Source organism: Cavia porcellus, unplaced genomic scaffold, assembly GCF_034190915.1.
Source record: "Cavia porcellus strain 051 isolate PalLab524CR breed Dunkin Hartley unplaced genomic scaffold, mCavPor4.1 scaffold_16, whole genome shotgun sequence".
In the NCBI taxonomy this organism is placed as follows: Eukaryota; Metazoa; Chordata; class Mammalia; order Rodentia; family Caviidae; genus Cavia; species Cavia porcellus.
Genome location: NW_026947499.1, coordinates 31,298,177 through 31,319,395, shown reverse-complemented (window position 1 = coordinate 31,319,395; position 21,219 = coordinate 31,298,177). Strand labels below are relative to the sequence as shown.

Below are 21,219 nucleotides of genomic sequence, written 5' to 3'. Positions count from 1 at the left end.
ACCTACAGAATAAGGGATCATGCTCTCTGTTCTAACTGTATTGGCTACATGGTAGATAAGTGTGAGTGTTTACATGTCCTATTTTAAGCTTTGTATCTGGTCACTCGATGCAGCTTACTGGTGGCTCTACACTGGATGTGTGCCTCACCCCTGCTGTCAGAGTCCCTTAGACAAAAGCTTTGATGTCCCTTTGATGTTCCCTTTACTTTCCTGCCTCGCCTTGCATGGGGTAGAGGAAGCAGTTTGATGTTGTTTCCTTCTGTACCCTCTCCCTGCTGGAATGGCACCAGTCAGGGTTTGCTACTGGTATAGCTCTATGGAAGACCTCTGAGGCCCATCCATTGTGGGTAGCCTGGAAACCTCTGGATCTGCTGTTTCCTGTAGATGTTGCATTGAGAGCAATAGCCCCAGTGTAATTTTGGCCCTTTGAAGAGAAGCTGCCTCAGATTTAAAGTCACTCATGTTCCATCTCACCCCAAAGAGGTTAAAATTCTTTTGTCATGATAAAATAACTGCTAGGCATGGTAGTACAGGCCTGTGATCCCAGCTACCTGAAAGCTGAGGCAGGAGGATTGCAACCTGCAGGCCAGCATGGGCAACTTGGTGAAACCCTCTCCCTCTCAAAAACGGACTAGAGATGCAGCTCAATGATGGAGTGTTGTCTAGCAGGTCCAAGGCCCTAAGTTCAACCCTAGTATCAAAACAAAACTAATGGAACCAGGCGTGGTGGCTCACACCTGTAATTCCAGCACTCAGGAGGCTGAGATGGGAAGATCGTTGTGAGTTCGAGACCAGCCTGAATTGCACAGCAAGACCCCGTCTCAAAAAAGACAAAAATAAGCAAACAAACAAACAAACAAAAACCCTAATGAACATTCAAGTATTACACAAATTATAAAGTCCCTACAATCTCATATGCCAAATGTAACTTCTATAGATCATCCAGATTCTTATATATGTGTATATATTCTTTTTCTTTTTTTTTCATACATTATTTTTCATGTTTACTTTTTGAGACACAGTCTCACTATGTTGCCCAACTGACCTTGAACACCTGGGCTCAGGTGATCTTCCTGTCTAGAGCCTTCCAAGTAGTTGGGAGTTCAAACATGGCCCATTATGTCTGGTAAAACACATGACAGGTGAGTGATGGCCTCCACAGACATTTACAACCTAATCCTCAGAACCTATGGATGTGGCCTCTCATGGAACTTTGCAGATATTAGGAAGTCAAGGATCTTGAGATGGGAAGATTATCGCGTGAGCCTTAAATGTTTTCACAAGAGCCCTTTTAAGAGGGAGGCAGAGGGAGATTTGATACAGAAAAGGAAGAGTTACAGAGGCAGAGACTGGAATGATGTGGCTGCAAGCCAAGGGATACCAGTAGCTGGAGGAGCTATGGGCAGATTCTCTCCTAGAGCCTCAGGAACACAGCTTTAGTAGCACTTTGTATCTGGCCCTATGACACTGATTTTGGACGTGTATCCTTCAGAATGATTCTCTAGCTGCCTTGAGAACCTCTTAGAGGTGCAAAGAGACTTGAGGATTGAAGAACACTAAACCAACTGGTGGCTGGGCATGTGTCTGCTTGAGAGCTCATGTCTAACTCTTGGACTCAGTGAGAAGAAAGACAGTGATGGGACCTTCCCTCATGTTTATTTCTACAGTGTTTGAATTGATGGTGCTACTGTGGTCCTGTTTGCTGAGAAAATGGATGTGTCTTTAGCAGCATAGCAGGCCCTGTGACCAGGCAGGGTAACTCACCACTGTGGAGGCCCACCCACTGAGAATATGAGTGAATGACACATATAGAAATGTCAGTCACTTGAGACATCACACACCTTAGGACTGCAGTGTTGTGCTGTTAGACTTGACCTCCGTTATGAGCTGGGAGTACTCTGAGGTTTTCCCTGGAGAGGATTTCTGGCATGTTTGTCTGTCTGTGTCTTCTGGTAGCCATCGGGCCAGTATGGCATGGTGTTCTCTAGGGAAAGATGAGAACATGGGATTTGCAAGGGTGGTACACAAAGTGACTTCACATCCATTATTTCTTGGGAAAGGCCATGTAAGGGTTGTGAAGAATGTCATAGGGTTATGCCAAGCCCCTTGTCCAAATTGGTCTACCCTGCTCATGGCTTGTTGTTTGAGCTAAACAAACAGCACTGTTTCTTAGAAGGTGCCAGGACCAGCTGAGCATTGTGGTGCACACCTGTAATCCCAGCACTCAGGAGACTGAGGCAAGAGAATCATCGTAAGTTTGAGGCCAGTCTGGCCACATAGTGAGTTCAAGGCCAGCCTGAACTATGGAGAGAGATCCTATCTCAAAAAGCAAAAACAAAGTAAGAGCCAAGACAGCACAAAACCCAGGCAAGGAAATGGAAAAGGTGGTTTCAAATAGCAGTGAGGAAAAGGCTGTTGCTCTGAGAACAAACAGGAAACACAAGCCATTGTACTATCTCTGCCCAGCATTCAGGTTCTACCTGAATCAGGAAGAAAGCCTGGGGAGTCGCTGCCACAAAGCCTGTATGAACTTTGGGCCACTTTCCAGGACAGAGAAGCTTCCCAGGTTCAGTCCTCCCAACTCCCTTGGCCTACAGGTTTTCCAGCTTGCAGCTCACCTGGTGTATTGGGGCAAGGCTGTTATCATCTACCCGCTGTGTGAGAACAATGTCTACGTGCTGTCTCCCAATGCCAGCGTGTGTTTGTGAGTATCACTAGTGGCCAAAAGTGGGAGCCCAGAGTGGGGAAGGGTGCACCCAAGAGGGCCTTCTAGGTGTTGCTCCAAGTTGGCTAGGCTCCAGAGGCTCTGTAGGCCTCTGTGGCCAGCCTCTGTCTTCAACCTAATGACCGGCCTCTGGTGTGCTCATATCCAGATTCTGATCTGGCTCAGTGCTGTGTAGCCCTGCCTGTGTCCTCCTATCTAAGATCAGAGAGGGGTTCTATGCTCTCGGCCTTGTCACTCAACCTATTCTGTCTTTCCTGCCCATCCTGGCTTACCTATTATGCTACAGTTCTCTGCTCCCCTGAGGGCCTGTGGTAAGGTTGCTGTACTCATCCTGGTGTGCCCACTCCTGACTGATCACTGTCTCACTGTCCCCAGGTATTCTCCGCTGGCTGAGCAGTTCTCCCGCCAGTTCCCGTCCCATGACCTGCCGTCTGTCCTTGCTAAGTTCTCCTTACCTGTCTCCTTGTCAGAGTTCAGGAACCCTCTGGCCCCCCCAGTGCAGGAGGTGAGTTGCAGAAGCCCCTGGAGCCTAGCATGTGGAGAGCAAGAGGGATTGGGTACAACTGCCTGGCCATCCATCCATGAGCCGAGGATCCTCAGCACTGCTTCCCCCTTTGCCTTTGTTTTGGGAAACTTGCTGTGCAGGTGTTGTGTATCTGTCAGGTAACATAGGAGTCAGTTTCTGGTTAGTAATGTGGCACTGGCATACTCATTCCCATCTACATAGTCTACTTTGGCTGTAATGGGCATCCTTGGAGTTAACACTGAGTTAAGCTTGGTGGGAAAGCACCAGTCTTTCTTGTACTGACAGACTCCTGTTCTGGGCCTGGGGGTTTCCCACAAATGGAGGACACAAAGGCAATCTCACATCTACCCAGCCTGGGTTCTATGTTCCGGGAGGGACTCCTGTCCTTTTTCCTGTTGCATTCAGTGGCCACAGTACTCTGGAGTCACTGGGCACTGAAGTCTCCTCATCCAGGAGGACTAGTGATGGGCCAACCTGGGTCAGCATCTACCCAGTGACCTGGGGCAGGCAAGTTGGGGATAGGTCTGTCAGTGCCTTCTTCAAGTGTAGGGGATGAATTTGCTGTTGGTGGCTTCCATTGGGCCACAGGATGTCACTTTTCACAGCTTCCTGTCAAGACAGTTACAGGGAAGCTCTAGGCTTTGTCCCTGCCTTCCACTGAGAGCCTAGACTCAGACAAGGCCAAATGATAGGATTAAGTGTAGAAACAGGTTGGATATTTATCTTACCAAGCAAAGTATTTATCTTACTAAGTGCCAGATCTACTGGGCAAGACTCATCTTAAAATCAAACACTTTTCTTTCTCAAGTTGTATATGAAAATAAGATCCTGGTTTTTCAGCTCATTTATATGCTGAGTGTGACAGAGTTCTAAATGTCATCTTTTATAGAGCTTTTGGTTTCCAGGAACCATGCCAGGTCCTGCCAGCTGAATAAGACAACATTTTGCATCTGCACCCTTCTGAGAAGCATGGGGGAAGGGCTGGCGATTCTCCCATCTTAGTAAAGCTTCCCAGTGGTCTGCATAGTGGGATGATTTCCAGGCTAAGCAGCAGCCCCTAGTGTTATTGGGGGCTAGATGGAGCCAGATTAGTTCTTCCAGGCCCCAAGGACATGTGGTCTAGTGTTTATAAAGTCCCTTGTTTTCTTTATTGTGGTACTGGGAATTGAATTCATGGCCTCACACGTGCAAGGTAAACTGAGGTATATCCCATCCTTTTGTTTTGTTTTGTTTGCTATTTTATTTGTTGTTTAAGATAGATAAGGTAGTTCAGGATGATCTTGAACTCATTGTGTAGCTCAGGCTGCTCTCAAATTCATGGCTAGCCTCCTGAGTTCTTGAATTACATGTTTGTGCCACTATGCTGGACCTTTTTGTTTATTTGAAATAGGTTTTTGTTATGCAGCTCAGGCTGGGCTCAAACTTTTAATCTCCCTGTACCAACCTCCTAGAATGTTGGGATTATAGGTATATGCCACCATGCCTGGCTAAATTTTTTTTGAGACAAAGTCTTGCTAAATTGCCCAGGTTGACCTAAAGCTTGTGATCCTCCTGCCTCACTCTCCTGAGCAGCTTAGATTTCAGGTGTACACCAAGGTGCCCAGATCCATCCATCCTTCCTTCCTTCCTTTCTTTCTTTCTTTTTTTTTCTTTCTTTCTTTTTTTCTTTCTTTCTTTCTTTCTTTCTTTCTTTCTTTCTTTCTTTTCTCGAGACATGATTTTGCTATGCAGTGTAGGCTGGATTTGAACTCACTTTGTAGCTCAGACTGGCCTTGAACTTGCAGTGATCCTGCCTCACCCTCCTGAGTGCTGGGATTATAGACATGCATCACCATGCCTGGCCTAGCTTTATTTAATTTCATGTTAAGATTAGTTATTTTGTAGTCTTTTAAATTTTGACCAGGGATAGTATGTATATATTCCACTCCTCTGCCCATTTAACCTAGCCCCCTACCAGGAGGTAACTGGTGAGCAGCTCCTTGTGGACCCTTCCAAAGATAACTCTGGTGCTCTCAGTACCCACCTTGTTTTCCATGTCTATGTCTGGGAGGTACTAGTCATTGGTACTAGGACTTCACCAGGTACAAGGTTCTGATGCCCGATCTCCTGACCCCGAAAAACAGAGCCTGGACTTGGGGTGCCTTATGAAGGGGAAGGGCATAGCTTCACCCCCAACCAAGGGATCCCCTTCCACAGTTTCTTTCTGGATTTCACCTGTGTGCCTAAGGGCAGATTTTCAGGTAAATTCAAGTTGCTGCTCACAGGGCAGCTGCTTACAGCTTCTTTGTGAACTGTGTATGGACTAGCCTGGCAGTGGACTAGAATCTGGGTCCAGCAACAGGCCCAGTGGGCCAAAGGGAAGAGAGGAGAGCATGGGCAACTTCAGGGCAAGTCAGCGTAGAGAAAGGACACAGGGACTTCTATATCCCAGGTTATACACCTCTATGAGAAGCCCACGTGTATATGATCTAGGAGCTTTTCTGGCCTTACAGAGCCAGCTACTATCTGGAGGCTTCTTTTCTGAAGTAAGAGGCCTTCCTGCATACCACCAGAGACTACTGGAACTGCCTAGGGTCATGGCTCTGTCATGTTCTGGGAAGAGTTTGGGACTGTGGTGGGAAGCCAGCCTCACCCACTGCCTCATGCTGCCTGCCTGCAGACACAGCTCATTCAGATGGTGGTATGGATGCTACAGCGCCGGCTCCTCATCCAGCTGCACACCTATGTCTGCCTGATGGCCTCACCTAGTGAAGAGGAGCCCCGCCCACGGGAGGATGATGTCCCCTTCACCACCCGGGTTGGCAGCCGGAGTCTCAGCACACCCAATGCCCTAAGCTTTGGCTCCCCAAGTAGGATCCTATTCCTTGCATTTCTCTGGCAGTTTGGGGGAAAAACTAGGGGTGGCAGCCAGAAAGCCTGATATGGGCACTGCTGGAGTGACAGGTGCCTTCACATAGCTACACATACCATGTGCTCACATATACATACCTGTCTGAATGTTCCCTGTGGAGACCTCTCTCCTTACCATGGTGTGTTTTTTTTTTTTATTTTTATTTTTATTTTTTTTATACTGGGGATCGAACTCACAACTTTGCACTTGCCAGGAAAGTGCTTAAACCATTGAGCTAAATCCCCAGCCTAGTGTGGTTTTTTTTGTTGTTGTTGTGTTTTTTTTGGATTTTTTTTAACCTTCCTGCCAATTATTGCATTCATCATGCGAGTTAGTACATGTACATAACCACCGTGGTTCTGACAAGGAAGCAGCTCAGCTCCTAGGCTATTCAACAGGGACCTGTTGGAATCAGGAGCAGCCTATAGCTCACCATATCCCTACTGTCCCAGCCTGAGGTCAGTGCAAGATTACCATGAGGACAACTAGAATCTCTGTGACTGAGGGTCCATAAGAAGATCTGTAGTAAGAGGCTTTCCTGCCTAGCACCATAGACTCAATTGGAGCTGTCTAGGGTTATAGCTAGCTCTCTAACTGTCCTGCTCACTCATAGGGGGAGCTGTTGTGTTCATGGTATACCCCTAAAGGCAGCAGCCTGTTGCCAGGTCCTAGGCATGGACAAGACAAGAGGCAGGAAGGTTTTCGAAGTGCACCTCTAGCTACAGGCTTCATGTGAGCACCTTGCAAGATGTTTGTCTTCTGTGTATGAGGGAGGAGGATTCCACATGGCTGTTCATTAAGGGCTCCTGAGGCTTTATCCCTGGTCAGCCACTAGAGGGCATGTGACACACCCAAAGGATGGGGCGTGTCAGGGTAGGAACATGGTACAGCTAGGGCTCCAGGAAGCGCCCTGTGGCACTGTTCTGGGGGGCTGGCTATTGGCTCTACCCTTATTAGTGCTCCCCTTGCATTTTGGAGTCTACCCTGACCTGTGTCTACTCATAGCCAGCAGCGATGACATGACCCTCACTAGCCCCAGCATGGACAACTCCAGTGCAGAGCTGCTCCCTAGTGGGGACTCACCACTAAATAAGAGGATGACAGAGAACCTGCTGGCCAGCCTTTCGGAGCATGAGCGGGCAGCCATCCTCAGTGTGCCTGCAGCCCAGAACCCTGAGGACCTCCGCATGTTTGCCAGGTGGGGGCTAATTCTAGAATCAGCAAAAAGTAAAAGGGGGCATACTCAACAGGACCATATGTGCAAATACACTTAACTACAGCTGGTAGTCACAGGGTAAAAAGGTATCTAGCATACTCTGTTGTGCCTTCCTAGTACCTATTTGTGCAGGGGCAGGCACTACAACTCACCTGTGTGGGAACTGTGGGCTGTTGTCAGGATCCTAGGCCACAGGCCTGGTTTTCCCAACTTTAGGAGTTTCCCCAGCACTTGTAGACATTTATTATCACTAGTTGAGAGGCAGCAGTGAGTTCTTACTCACATGAGATTTGGCAGGGGTTTACCCAGGATTTTTATCATGGGGTGGGTATCCAGGATCCCTGCATCAAAGTGGCCTGATACTCTGTCACCCCCACCTTGATTTCGGGGCCACTGGGTATATGGATATCTGGGAGAGGTGAGGTGGTCAGCATTCACTTCAGACCCTTGAGAGAACCATCTGTACTTCTAAGCTACTTGCCCAGGCCTCCTTTGTGCCAGCCTCAGCTGCAGACCCCCACTGGAGCAGTGAATGGACTTGGTGCCACAATAGCATGGAAAAAGGAAGCCATCTGTCAGTCTCTCTCCCAACACTGGGGTAGAGGCCTGGCTGGTTCTGGGTTTGAACAGCTGTGCCTCCTTATAGACTCATTTTAGGGCTACCACTGGTAGGGGCAATGGTGGGGGTGGTGTCCAACATGCTGTTAGAGGCTTCTGGAGGCTAACCATAGGTTAGGTTCAGGCCGCCCTCTCTCCTCAGGCTCCTTCACTACTTCCGAGGCCGCCACCACCTGGAAGAGATCATGTACAACGAGAACACTCGACGCTCTCAGCTGCTCATGCTCTTTGACAAGTTCCGCAGTGTGTTGGTGGTGACCACCCATGAGGACCCCGTCATTGCTGTCTTCCAGGCACTGCTCACATGAGCCCAGGAAGGAGATGCAGAAGCTGCTGGAGTGTGTGGGAGAGCATTAGCCTCTCCTACCCCAGGCCTCCCTCCCTGCCAGGGCTCGGCCTTCTTATCTCTGAGGCATGGCACAGGTAGAAGGCCAGCAGGGCTGTAAGTGCCTCCATGTGGTTTAGCAGTAGCTGTGGGGCCACCACTCTGCTCATAATCCCTCCTTTGGCTCTTCCAGCAGTCTTTGTATCACTGAGCTGTAGGGGGACTTCCAGGACTCTTGGTGATGTGAGTTCTTTCAAATGTTCATGGGTTTCTTTCCTTCTTTCCAGCCCCACCCATGTTTTCCTGTCCCCGCCCTATGGGCCACCCTGAGAAATGTACAAAAACACTTGTTTGATCCACTCCTGCCCCTCTGCTAGCCTTTAGCATATGAGGTCTGAGTGCCTGTCTAGTCCTACATGGCTGCTTCACCCATCAGTGCCACTGTTCACTATGTGCTTCATTCCTCTCAGCTTGCCATAAATCTGGCCTGGTCCTTATACATATGTCACCAGCAGGCCTAACTAAACTATTACCTGACCATTTGAGGACCAAAGTTAGGCCCACCTGGGCAGTTGCAGCTCATGGCAGGTGGTAGTTGAACTTTTGGTGAGAGGTATGCATTCTGTGTTTCGGGGTCCACACACACAAGGCCCCTAGATCTCCCATCCTAGAGGAATAAACAGCCCACACACATTCTGATTATCTAGGGAGCTCTGATGAACACATGAACAATAGTTTGTAGAAAAAATGAATTTTATTTGGCTTTTAAACAAACAATTAAAAAGCCTGTCTAAGCAGGCTTTTTGCTCAGGCCTGTGTGTTCTGCTCAGCACCTTTATCCACCACACTTACCCAGGGATTGCCCCTGATATAGAAACGCAAGGGTTTCTGGGCCCATTCTCCTGCACGGCCAATGCCGATGCGGGCTGCTGTCACCACAGCTGGTGCACTGGACTCCAGGGAGCCATGTTCCAGCCAGATGGCCTCATCCTGGGCCAGGTCCCGCTGATCAAAGCTCTTGTCAATGGCCAGGGCCTGGCACAGCTTGGAGGGGCCACTGCAGAGCTCACGGTCCTTGAGAGCACGGCTGATGGTGCCCTTTCGGAGGGTACTACGAAGCTGCCGCATAGTCTCCAGGCCCCCTAGAGGCTCTAGTGCTCGAAGCAAGACACAAGCCCCATCCCCTGTTGGACAGATAAGCAGTTTAGAAGCAGAACCTCCCCAGTTCCCCATATGCCCTGCTCAGGTACACACCCAGGGTTGCAAGGGTGGCTGCCATCCTGAGTAGGTTCTGCCTACACCTGCACACCCTGCCTTCTGGTTATGCTATGATGGGGTGAGTGCACTCACAGTCCAGCCCCTCTACCTGCCTCCCTTACACATTCCGGCATCCACAAGGCAACTATGCTTTTTGTGGGTATCTCTGGAGTCAGCCCTCTTAAGAGTAAGGTCACTCTTGATAATGGAACCTGGCTGCACAGGATGCTGGGAAAGCCCTATCTGGTGACTTAATGGAAAGACTAATAATACCCTCTACAAGCGTGACAGGAGGTGCATACAAAGCTCTTCTCTCTTGGTCTCCTACAGTCCAGGCTGCCCATACCAGTCCAGGCTACTTTGGGAGCCTATGAAGAAGATGGAGATGGGGGCTGGGGGTTTAGCTCAGTGGCATAAGTGCCTGTCTTGCAAGCAGGCAGTCGTGAGTTCGATCCCTGGTACTGATAAAAAGGAAAAAGGCCAAAAAAAAAAAAAAGATGGAGATGTCCAGTTCCCATGCCCTGTCTTAAGAATGCCCTTATGATTCCTAGTCATAGACAGTGATCTCCTAGACCCTGGCCAGAGCAGCACTGATCCTTAGAAGGCTGCTGTCCTGGGAGCCAGAGGCTCAGTGAGTAGCCATCCTAGCCTCCATTCTTGGGCCATGGCCACATGGACCTCTTTTTAGCTCTACCTTCCAAATCAGCACCCAGGGCCAATCCAGAGTAGATAAAACCATGCCATCCAGCACAGCCTGTAGTTGGAAAGTCTGCTGTGTCCTTGTGAGCAGATAGCATTTAACCAGCCAGTTTTCAAAGAAATTCAAGATGTAATCAAGGCTGGGAAAGCCTAGCAGTTCCAGTCCCTCTGATTCCCATTCTGCTCTTAGCTTGTCAGCTGAAGTTCCCTGTTCGCTATGTAGCTCAGATTGCCCTTGAACTCACTATGTAGCCCAGGCTGGCTTTGAATACATAGTGATCCTTGCCTCAGCCTCCCAAGTGCTGGGGTTATAGGTGTGTACCACTATGCTGGGCTCCTACCATCTTTTGATATCCAGTCACCTAGAGTTTTGCTCAACATCTGTTCTACGCCAGCCATTGGGCCAGTCCTGCTGTCTTTGAGTCCTCTAGCCCTTGAGGCTCTTGCACTAGATTCCCCCAGCTGTCTGCTTTGAACTTGTTCAACAAATGTGTGACCCTGCAACATGCCAGACTGTGAGCTTCTCACTGGCCTTTTCTGGCATTTACTCATCTGGGACCAGGTATGAAGAGCCCAGATGCTGGGACTGGCAAGGAAATGTGAGGCATCATATGGTACCTCCTAGTCGACAGTGGCTTTGGCAGGATAATACTCTGAACTCAGGTGCTGGCCTGCCTCCTGCTCTGACACAGATCACTCAAGCAGGGCTACAACAATGACCAATAACAAGTTCTCCCAGGATCACCAGAACAGCATCTCTGCTAACAACTAGCATCTCTGCTACTGACTTTCAGGATTCTCTGGTGGGTACCACCTTGTGCATTGTAGGGAAGTTAGCATTTCTGGCCTCTACCCACTAGATGCCAATAGTACCCCTTAGCTATGATGACCAAAAAATGTCCCTAGACGTTGCCTGATGTCACCCAAGAGGCTAAATTGCCTCTGGCTGAGAATTCACCCAGACTTCCAACAGGCTAATGGGAACAGCTCCTACATGAGCCTGGCTCACCCCAAACTAAAGTCACCTTCATTTTTTTTTTTTTTTTTGGTACCAGGGATCGAACTCATGACTACGCACTTGCAAGGCAGGCACCTATGCTGCTGAGCTAAATCCCCGGCCAGTCACCTTCATTTTTGCAGGACTATGTTCTTTGAAATCTAGTCCAGTGCTCTGACATAAGCTCTGAGCTCTGGGAAGAGTAGTGGCTCATGGAACATGTATGCTTTACCTTCAGATCTGCCATACAGCCTGCTCTGTCGGGGTCCAGCCCCTTTAACCTTGCCATCATTGCAGCTAGAGCTCCTAGTAATGGCAGCTCCTTGCTTAAATGCCAGCTCATCCATCCTCCTAGGGCCTGTCAGTTGATGGGGCTCTGCCAGTCCTGTTCCCTCCCGCCCAGCACCACTAACCTTGGCTAGAGACATTCATGCAGAAGTACATGCCATAGATGAGGTACACATATAGGGTCCCAGGCTTCATGAACATGCTGCGATTGCGGGGGGTCTGCCGGCCTCCCCTTGAATGGGCGGCTTCATCCTCAGGTCCCAAGTATGCCTCAGTCTCCACAATGCAACCACGGAGCTCTGTGCCATCACCAAGTTGCCGGACAAGGACCTGTGGGCAGTCAGTCTGCTCAGGGCCAGAAGGGATAGGGCTCCATACAACCTGACAGTCTCCACTGAACCTGCTTTCCCCAGCTCAGGATGTGCCAAATCTTTCCATCTTGCTCCTCAATACCTGAATGCCATGGAAGCCACCAGCCCTGCTTGTCCATCAGTCTGTAAGCCCTGTTCACTGAAAGCCCTGCCAAGTTGGAGCCACCTTAAGCTCTAGCTAGGACTTGGTTCATTAAGGATACACTGTGAAGGTATACACTGTGAAGGAACCTTCAGTTCCTCTCAGTTGCTTCACCTCATTTCCCAGTTTCCCTTAAGAGAACCATAAATGTCTAGTATGACAACAGACGGTGTACAAGGCACTAAGAGTGTCCCCACATAGCCTTTTACGATGTTCCTGAGCCTGTGGAGTGTCTCAACCTGGCCTAATCCAGTAGCCAGTCTTTCACATTCAGCTCCTGCCCACAAGCTCTTAAGATATTCTGAGCAGTGGGACAAGCTATCCTGCAATACACCAACCTGGATCACAGAATGGCCAACATCTCATTCCAGTTCCAATGCAGCTCCAGGCCTGACTAAACCAAAGTCCATAGTGAAGCTTCAGGGACCAGCCACATCCAAAGCACATGACCATTCCTTACATCAGTTGGACAGTCAAGCCACCATTGCCTCTGCCCAGGTAACCCAATGGTGCCTTGAAGGTCAGTATCACAGGACAGGAAAGAGGGATGAAGGTCAATGCCTGTCCAGGAAGCCCAGAAATTTCTGCAGGCATTCAGAGCATTGAAGAGAGGAGTGAACACTTTGGGCTTCACTAGACTACTCCAGGAGAGAAAGGATGGCCCTATCCCATCTTTGTAGGTGCTCAGAAGGAGCCTTTCTCCAGTGGCTTCACTCTGCAGGCTTCCACACTCCAGAGGGACACACAGGGTGAAACACCCTCTTCTCTGCTAGACATCGTTTTGTTCAGCATAGGCTCAAGTAGGTACGGCAGGGGCCTAAGGGGAAACTAACACATTGAGGATTCTGAATAGAGACTAATGTGCTGTGGTTGCCACCCTTGGTCTCTTAATTCAGCCCTGGGTTGCACCTGCTCCATATGCTGTTTTTCATTGTGAAAATGCTCACTATCAAAAGTGTTTTAGAAGGACCCTGTGAACACTAAAAGCATCCTCATAGAGAATCTTGTCCCTTCTCTGCTAGGTTAAGGTCTGTTCCTTTTAGTACCTAATTCTTCACACAAGTTTTTCTTTTTTTGGCACAAATTTTTCTGTCAGTCATAGAAATTCTCATTGGCTATTTTAATCTAAAAATAGGCCTGTTAAAGGACAAACAGCCCAGGAGGTCTCTTAAGAGAACCAGAAAGCCAGGCCTGCAGAATAGGCATCCAAGAACAATACCCACTGGTATTCTGGATAGACTCAGCCAACAGTTGTGCACACATGGTGACAGGCTATTCTACAAACCACCCCAGGATGGGCCTTGGGTGGTCCGTGCGTCCCTTTCCATGTATGCCTCGAAGGGCCCAGACTCTGACTTATATTGACCCACAGGGGCCACTGAAAAGCATTGGCATTGGCATGAGCCACACAAAAAGAAAAGTGGATGTTCCAAGAGAATTCTGATGCTGGCAACCCAATGGTGGCCTCAGTCATGGTTCCTATGTTTCTAAAATTGTCACTAATGATAAAAGCAAGCCTGCAGGAGAACCATGTTAGGAGATGGGGTTGACAAAAGTGGTCCTTCAAAAATGCAAGAGCCAGGAGCTGGAGGTTTAGCTCAGTGGCATAAGCACCTGCCTTGCAAGCAGGCAGTTGTGGGTTTGATCCCCGGTACCAGCCAGGCATGGTGGCACAGGCCTATAATCCCAAAACTTGGGAGGCTGAGGCAGGAGGATTATTGCAAGTTTCAGACCAGCCTGGGTTACAAAGTGAGCTCAAGGCCAGCCTGAACTGCATAGTGAGACCTTGTCTCAAATAAATAGGGCCTGGGGATTTAGCTCAGCAGCATAAGCACCTGCCTTGCAAGCAGGTGGGTCATGAGTTTGATCCCTGGTACCGATAAAAACAAGCAAGAACCAATATTATTCACAGTCCTGGCAAATAACCTGCCCTAAGGGGAAAGTAGGTTGTCTCAGGTAAAACAAGGATAAAGTTTTGTTTTCCAGGTGAAGAAGGCTAGCAGTGCAGAATTCTTGTCACTGTTCAGAACAGGAGGCTGACAGTGGCTGCCCAGCCTCCATTGGAAAGAGTAGCACTAGCAATGTCATTCTTTCCAGGGACCCTAGTCTCTGAGATGAACTATCCAGGGACCAGTGTGGGCAAAACAGCCACTTGCATAGGGCTAAGTCATTGATGGTGAGATGGCTGGTTACATGATGCCTGCATGGCCTACACTGGCACTTTAGCCAGAGACCATATTGCTGCATGTACATTACCTGTCCCAGAAGTGCTCGGGCCAGGGAGACTGCTGGCTGATCAAAAAATTCGGACCCCAGCCGGGCAGAATGGTCCTTTGGGCTCTGACAGAAATAGATGCTGCGCTGGGAGCCTAGGGTTAAAGGTGGTCCCAAGCGAGGCTTCTTGAAGGAAGGCTTATGGGCTGTGTCTGTAGGGCTCTGCTGCTGTTCCGCCTCTGCCAATTTCTTTTTTTGCCCCATCCTTTGAGAAAGCTGTAATGGGAAAAAACCAAATTAAGTATTTGTGTAGGAGGGTATAGATAGTTGTGTGGTGAATCAGGCTCAGGGACTTTCAGGAGCAGATGAGGCTAGGCACAATAGCACATGCCTATAATCCCAGCCATGCTGGAGGCTGAAGCAAGAGGATTGGAAGTTCAAGGGCAGCCTAGGCAACTTAATGAGTCAAAAATATTTAAAAAGAGCCAGCCATGGTAGCACACAGCTGTAATGCCAGCACTCAAGCCTGAGACATCAAGATTTCAAGGCCAGCTTGGGCTACATAGCTCAAGGCTGGTCTGAACTACAAGGTAAAACCCTGTCTCAGGAAAAAAAGGTGTTTTTTTTTTTAATCGGTACTGGGGATCAAACTTGAACTCCTGACCACGTGCTTGCAAGGCAGGTGCTTATGCCGCTGAGCTAAATCTCCAGCCTGTAAAAAAAAGTTTTAAAAGGGCTGGAAATATAAAGCTAGGCATGTGGTGTACACCTGTAATCCCAGCACTCAGGAGGCTGAGGCAGGGGGATTGTTTTAAGTTCAGCCAGCTTGATCTCCATTGTGCGACCCATGTCAGAAAACAAAATAGGGATGAATATAGCTCAGTACTCAAGTTCAATCCCTAGTACTGAAAGGAAAAAAAAAAAAAAAATGAAGAGAGATGTGACTGCTGTTTCTTCGTCGGCAAACTAGGGGTACCCATCTCGTGTTGTTATGAGGTAAAACAGAATGTCACACCTGACGTCCCACCTCAGGAGCCCTCAGGAAATGGTCACAGGTGATGAAAGGCTGTTGGTGGAAGCAGTGTGGTTATTCTGTCCCACATGCCCTGCACACATGGGAAATGCTCAGCTTGGGAGCTCGGGCTGTAGGACCTGGGGAATGGCTTAGCAGGCCTGGAACACACAGGTGGGTGAGCATGGGCTTACCATCTGCCCAGCCCCATCCCAAGTTTTCAGGCATGACCCCTGCAGGTCCCTAGTAAGTGCCTACTGCCTCATTGCCCAGCATATCAGAATAAGGAGCCAGTAAGACAAAAGATCTGAGGAGGTTCTCCAAAGGCTAGGGAAATCTGATCACACATCTTCAGTTGCTGAAGGGCCAACGGGAAGGCAGAGACAAAGGGCACCAGTGAGTGGCACGGCCTCTCCAGGGTTAGTCCTCGGCAGTAAACAAGAGAAACCCATTATTTTTAACATCTGTGCTGCCGTCCAAGTTGGACCAAGATCGCCAGTCCGCCGGGAATGGACGCTGACGTTACCGTCTCTGCGGCCTGGCCCACTCTGCCAGCTCGCCGCGGGCTCAGACTGCACGGCCCAGATCTCACCGGGTTTGGCCCCTGGTCGGCCCCACCACGTCAGGTCAACTCAAAGGCTACTCTGCCTGGATGCTCTTTGAGCAGTGGGCTCCTCCGAAAAACTGAAGCCCCGTGGGGGCTGGCGGGCGCAGTCACGGTCGCAGTCATTGGTTTCCGCAGGCTCCTGCCTCGCGCCAGGAGGGAGCAGCTAGCCGCCAGCTGCCGCCACCTCCGCACTAACTCACCTGAGACTCGCAGCGCTCCTGCAACCCGCCGCCCGGAAGCGCCTTTCGGGGGCGGTGCCGGCGCCTGCGCAGTGATAGAGGGGTGGGGTCAGGCCGCTGGGTTCCTCCTTCACATCAAGGACTCCTCCTCTCCGCCTCCCAGGCTCAGTGGACTGCGAACAAGTCAGAGCAGCGGAAGCGGCTACCCTGACGTCGCCCCAGGGTCCCACCTGACAGCCGCAGAGCCCATTCATCCCCAGTGAACCAAGCGCCAGGCGCCTGGCCTGGCCGCTCGGGGGCCTCAGTCCGGAAGACCTGCCTTGGGAAGGCCTGAGCCTCCGCCGTGCGGAGGCTGACAGCAGAGAGCGCGCCGGGCTGACAGACAGGCAACAGCCAAACCCTCGCGTTTGCCGACATTGGGCGCCGAGTGGAGAGGGCAGGAAGTGGACATCTGGCCTATTCGGAGGCCCTGCCACTTGGCGGGGGTAGGAAGGAAAGAGGGAACAGCGCGGGGCTTTTGCCACCGCAGTGGAGTCTCCAACCCTCCTGCCGCCCAGAGATACGGAGAACTCACCCGCGACCTGAGTTGGGTGGCGTCTAAGCTGGCCAGCCTCCTCAAAGAGCTGAGGCCAGGACTAGGGCTGTGGGGACCTGTGAACATTTGCCTGGCTGGATGGCAGCTGCCCTAAACTCTGATGACTGGTCCCCAAAACCCAGCGCCTGCTGCCTGCCCTACCTGTAACCTCCAAATCAGCTCCATTCTCCCAGGGAGGGCCGAGGCATCTGGAGAATGCAGTGCCTGACCCAAGAGAAGGAAGGACCGAAGGAGAAGGCCCCAAAGGCCACCTCCTTTCCACTTTGCCAGGCTAGGGCTGTCTGGGTCCACAAGGCCTTCTAGAGTGTAATCACAACCCACAACCCACCCCCATCCTGTGCGAACCCTTAAGGGTGTTATCTTAAACAGTTTTTCATTGCTGGGATCTTGATCCTGGAAAGTACCTTATAGGTCTCAGAGAGCAGTTAGGTGCCCCACGAGAAGTGCTGGATAGTACAGTGACAGCCTATGAGTCTGTGACTGTCATACAGGGACATCATATCATAGGTAAAGTCAGCAGGAAAGACTCTGGTCTCTACTTGCCTCTCTTCTGACCAGCTGGGGCCCAACCAACCTTCCTGGGGAGGGAGGGGTGGCCTCTGCCCGCTGTCCACTGCCTGCTGCCCGCTGCCTGCTGCCTGCTGCCTGCTGCTTGGAGGGAGGGGCAATTGATGCCTGTTGCCTGCTGGAAGCCACCCAGCTATTTGTGGCACTGTGTACTGCTTCCGGGGTTTCCGGGGCTTTAAGGGGGGACAGTGAATCATAAATCCCTACTAATGAGGCAGGCCTGGATGTAACTCCCACCCCCTTCCTCTCTTATCCCCTGCAGCCATTCTGCCCAAACAATGACTCCCCTTTCCTGTGGGAAAAGTTCCCCCTCCTCTTCCCTCAAAATCTAGGAGAGAAAGTGAGGCGGCATTTGGACTCTTATGTCCTTGATGAGGTCAGGGGGAGAGCAAGTATTTCGGAAATGGTGGGTGTTCTGGAGGGCTTTCCTATCTGGAGGGCTTACCTTTTGGAGGAACAAGGAGAGGCTCATTTCATTCAGTGGGCTGCCTGGCCCTGCCCCAGGAAGATGAGGTAGGGCTGGCGCCAACATCCCACTTCTCCAGATGTTTTGGCCTCAGTGAAGGGCTTGTGCAATCTCTGCTCCCCTCCCCCTTTCCTGGTCTGTGGTGTAAGGTCTCACTGTAGGCCAGCCCAGTCGGAAGCCGTGGGATGGACTTTTCCCCTGTGGTCTGCAATGCAAGATGGCAGGCTGGCCAGGGGTGGGAGGAGGTGGTTCCAGGAGAAAAAAGGGTCTTCTGGGCTTCTGTTGTCCTCAGTGTGCCCTGATACTGGGCTGAGGAGGATTGTTGGGAAAGTAAGGATGTTAGTGAGAGGTGGAGATGAGGATGCTGAGGCTACAGAAGGCTTCAAGACTGGTTAGCCCTGGGTTGAGCAGCTCTGTAGACCCCCGCCCACAGGCTAGACAAAGGCCAGAACTGCATCCTGCAGTGGGGAGTGTGGCTCTCAGTCCTTGGCTCTAGAGGCCACAGAGACCAGATTCCATATTAGCTTCGCTGTTTGCAGGGGCTCAATGCACTGACTTGGTCTTCTCTCCACTTGGGGTGGACTGACAGCTGCTGAAATAGGAGTGACCAGAGCCAGTGGGGCTCCTATGCTACATGAGTACCCTTCCAGCAGCTTCTCACCAGGCCTCTGTGCTCCTCTGTATTTGGTAGACCCTGAGGATGGTGGTGGTTCCTAGAGCAAGGAAGGCAGCCACTGTCCTGTGTGTGTGTGTGTGTGTGTGTGTGTGTGTGTATGTGTGTATGTGTGTATGTGTGTATGTGTGTGTGTAGTGGGGACCTGTATCCTCCCTTCTGGGGATTATGCTGCCAATTTTGCTGTTCTTTAGGCCCAGAAGCTTTTGGGTTTTTTGATACTGGGGAATCGAACTTACAGCCTCATACTTGCCAGGCAAGCGCTTGTGCCTCTAAGCTAAATCCCCAGCCCAGAAGCTTTTGGACTCCTTTGCCAAGCCCTGGGCCATGAGGAGGGGTCAGCTGACTTAGAAATAGCTATGACTTCAGCATAAACCAGCCTGGCCCACTTCTGCTTCCTCTCCAAATAGTCAGGGACTGGTTCTGCTCCCCAGGCAGGAGCAGTTTCTTCTTATGTCTTTAAGGCCCTGCAAAATCCAGGGGCTAATTCCCTAGGGTAATTACCTGTAGCCTGGAACCTGAGCTGAGAATTCCAAGGTAGCTGTCAGGACTTCTCTTACTGGTCAGGGCTCCACCCCATCATGTCCTGGAGTAGACCTGGGGTAGACAGGACATTTTCATCCTCAGACACCTATATACCAGCTCCAGGTATGCTAAGCAATTGAATCTGATTCTCACTTTTTCAGGGCAAGTGAAAGAGAGCTGGGGGCTGTATTCCACAGAAGGGCTCCACAGAATGTAGGACAGTAGAGCAGACATGAGGCCATGTGGACTTGGTATAGGCCTGGTATAGGCTTGGTATAGGGGGACTTGGTATAGGCCTGAATACAAATATGTCTGCCCTCTGCTTACACTGTCCTTCTCAGGAGGCCAGGATAGGCTAAGCCTAAGGATTCATAGACACAGACACTGGGATGGGAATCTACCTGCAAGTAGCCATACTGGTGAGGGGCACAAGAGTAGGTTTGCCAGAAGATATGTTTTAGATCCCCCCTAGCTTGGGAGCCAAGAGAGCCCTAAAGGTATGAACACAGAGGGAAGCTGTCTACTTGGATGTGAACACCTTCTCTGGAGGATTCTCTTCTATTAGAGGGGACTCCTAGGTCAATATGTCTCCTGGCTGCTGTAGGTGAATCTCTGGATCGAGGAGTGAATCTGGGTGGTGTCCTATAGTGTCCACTGCAGAAGGGAACCTGCAGATACCAGATGCCTAGCCATGGCACAGTTTGGGGACAAAGTCAAGCATGCTAGGTATGGAGACTGTTTGGTCCCTGGGTCTGGCAAAGAAAGGGTGTGTGTGTGTGTGTGTGTGTGTGTGTGTGTGTGTGTGGGCTTTAGGAGCCCTGAACATCTGCACCTTTTGGGCAGCTTCCCTTTTGCTTCTGTCCCTGATGCCCCAGCAGTAGTCATCACAGTGAAGGAATTTACTCTATCTTGTTCCAAGCTTCTAGGGTCTCCCTCCATATGAGAATTGTGTTGTTGCTGCTTGTGTCCACGCCATCCTGTCCTGTGGTATGGTTGAAAATACAGACAGGGGCTGGGGATTTAGCTCAGCAGCATAAGCACTTGCCTTACAAGCAGGCAGTCATGAGTTCGATCCCCAGTACCGATTAAAAAAAAAAAAAAAAGAAAGAAAGAAAATACAGACAGAGGAGCATTGCCCAGGCTCTTGGTCCTACCACTATGTTCACTTTTATTTTCTTTTTTGGTACCAGGTATTGAACTCATGACCTCATGCTTGCCAGGCGGATATTATGCTGCTGAGCTATATTGTTTGGTCCACTATGTGCACTTTTAGTTCAAGTTGTGAACTTTTTTTATTCTTTTTTTCTTTTTTTTTTTTTGCCGGGGATTGAACTCACAACCTTGTGCTTGCCAGGCAGGCACTTAGGTCACTGAGCTAAATCCCCGAGGTGAACTTTATTTTCAAGACATGGTCTGTAATCAGGCACTGGATGCTGCTTGCTGACTTTTTGTGTTAGTAACTCAATTCCAAGGATTGATACTACCTGGTCTCTGAGAATGTGGTTTGGGGGCAGTGGCCTTGTAACCAGTGTAGATCCACCAGATTCCCTACAGGGCTGCCTCTCATTGCACAGGCTGATGGAGGGCCACGGAGCTGGATGAGGAGAGCTGCCCAGCACCCGAGGAGCTGTAGACCCTCTGAGGCCTGAGCAGCTGATGAGAAGACCCCCTAGTGGTTCTTATCTCCACCCCTATGACAACTGGTGGACAGCCCTGCCTGTACCCGATGTCTGTACCTATTGTCAGGGGAGAAGATGCTAGAAAATTCCTAAAAGCAGCCTCAGCTGAAAGTAGATGGGCCATTTGTATCCAACTCAGCAGAGATGAGCCTCCCAACGCGGTACTGGTGGGGACACTGAGCCATAGGAACAAGCCAACAAGCCCAGTGGACACAAGGAACAGTGCTGCCACTCTGCTTGGTGAGCTCAGGAGGACTGTGCAGCCTGGGGAGTAGGGGTAGGGAGTCTAGGGAAGGGGTAACTGCTTTGATGTAAATGTATCAGTGTGTAAACACATTAATGAGTGTCTACAAGTGTAAAAGTACAATTGGCATGAATGTACCCAAGAAGATGTATACCCAAACCTGTAGTGGTGCACTCCTGTAATCCCAGCACTTGGGAGTCTGAGGCAGGAGGATTATTGCAAGCTTGAAACCAGCCTGGGCTACAAAGTGAGCCCAAACTCCCTGCCCAAAAGAAAGTGCGTGTGCAAGTAGGTGGGTGAGTCTGTGTAAACAGTGTGAGCATGTGAGTGTGCAAGCAAATGATTATGTGTATGTAAGGTGAGCAGAGCGGGGGACTTGGTAAGAGTAGGATAAATGGTTTGTT

General features: G+C 50.2%; 2 protein-coding genes across 14 annotated transcripts in view; one reads left to right on the top strand and one right to left on the bottom strand.

Moving 5' to 3' along the window:
- The window catches only part of Nprl3 (NPR3 like, GATOR1 complex subunit), a 61,057-nt gene extending 51,945 nt beyond the window's left edge, over nt 1-9,112 (top strand). For all 13 annotated transcript variants that reach the window (XM_063226177.1, XM_063226179.1, XM_063226186.1 and 10 more), the window contains 5 exons: nt 2,598-2,704; nt 3,101-3,230; nt 5,911-6,100; nt 7,147-7,339; nt 8,118-9,112. In XM_063226177.1, coding sequence (XP_063082247.1) covers nt 2,598-2,704; nt 3,101-3,230; nt 5,911-6,100; nt 7,147-7,339; nt 8,118-8,283 — 786 coding nt within the window. In that variant the 3' untranslated portion in view covers nt 8,284-9,112. The remainder of the gene's footprint in view (nt 1-2,597; nt 2,705-3,100; nt 3,231-5,910; nt 6,101-7,146; nt 7,340-8,117) is intronic.
- Nucleotides 9,036-17,848, bottom strand: Mpg (N-methylpurine DNA glycosylase). Its single transcript, XM_063226191.1, has 4 exons — nt 17,674-17,848; nt 14,311-14,544; nt 11,667-11,871; nt 9,036-9,484 (listed from the first exon to the last, which is right to left on the bottom strand). The coding sequence occupies exons 1-4, from the start codon at nt 17,758-17,760 to the stop codon at nt 9,108-9,110; spliced, it is 903 nt and encodes a 300-aa protein (XP_063082261.1). The 5' UTR covers nt 17,761-17,848; the 3' UTR covers nt 9,036-9,107.
- Nucleotides 17,849-21,219: the final 3,371 nt, after the last annotated feature.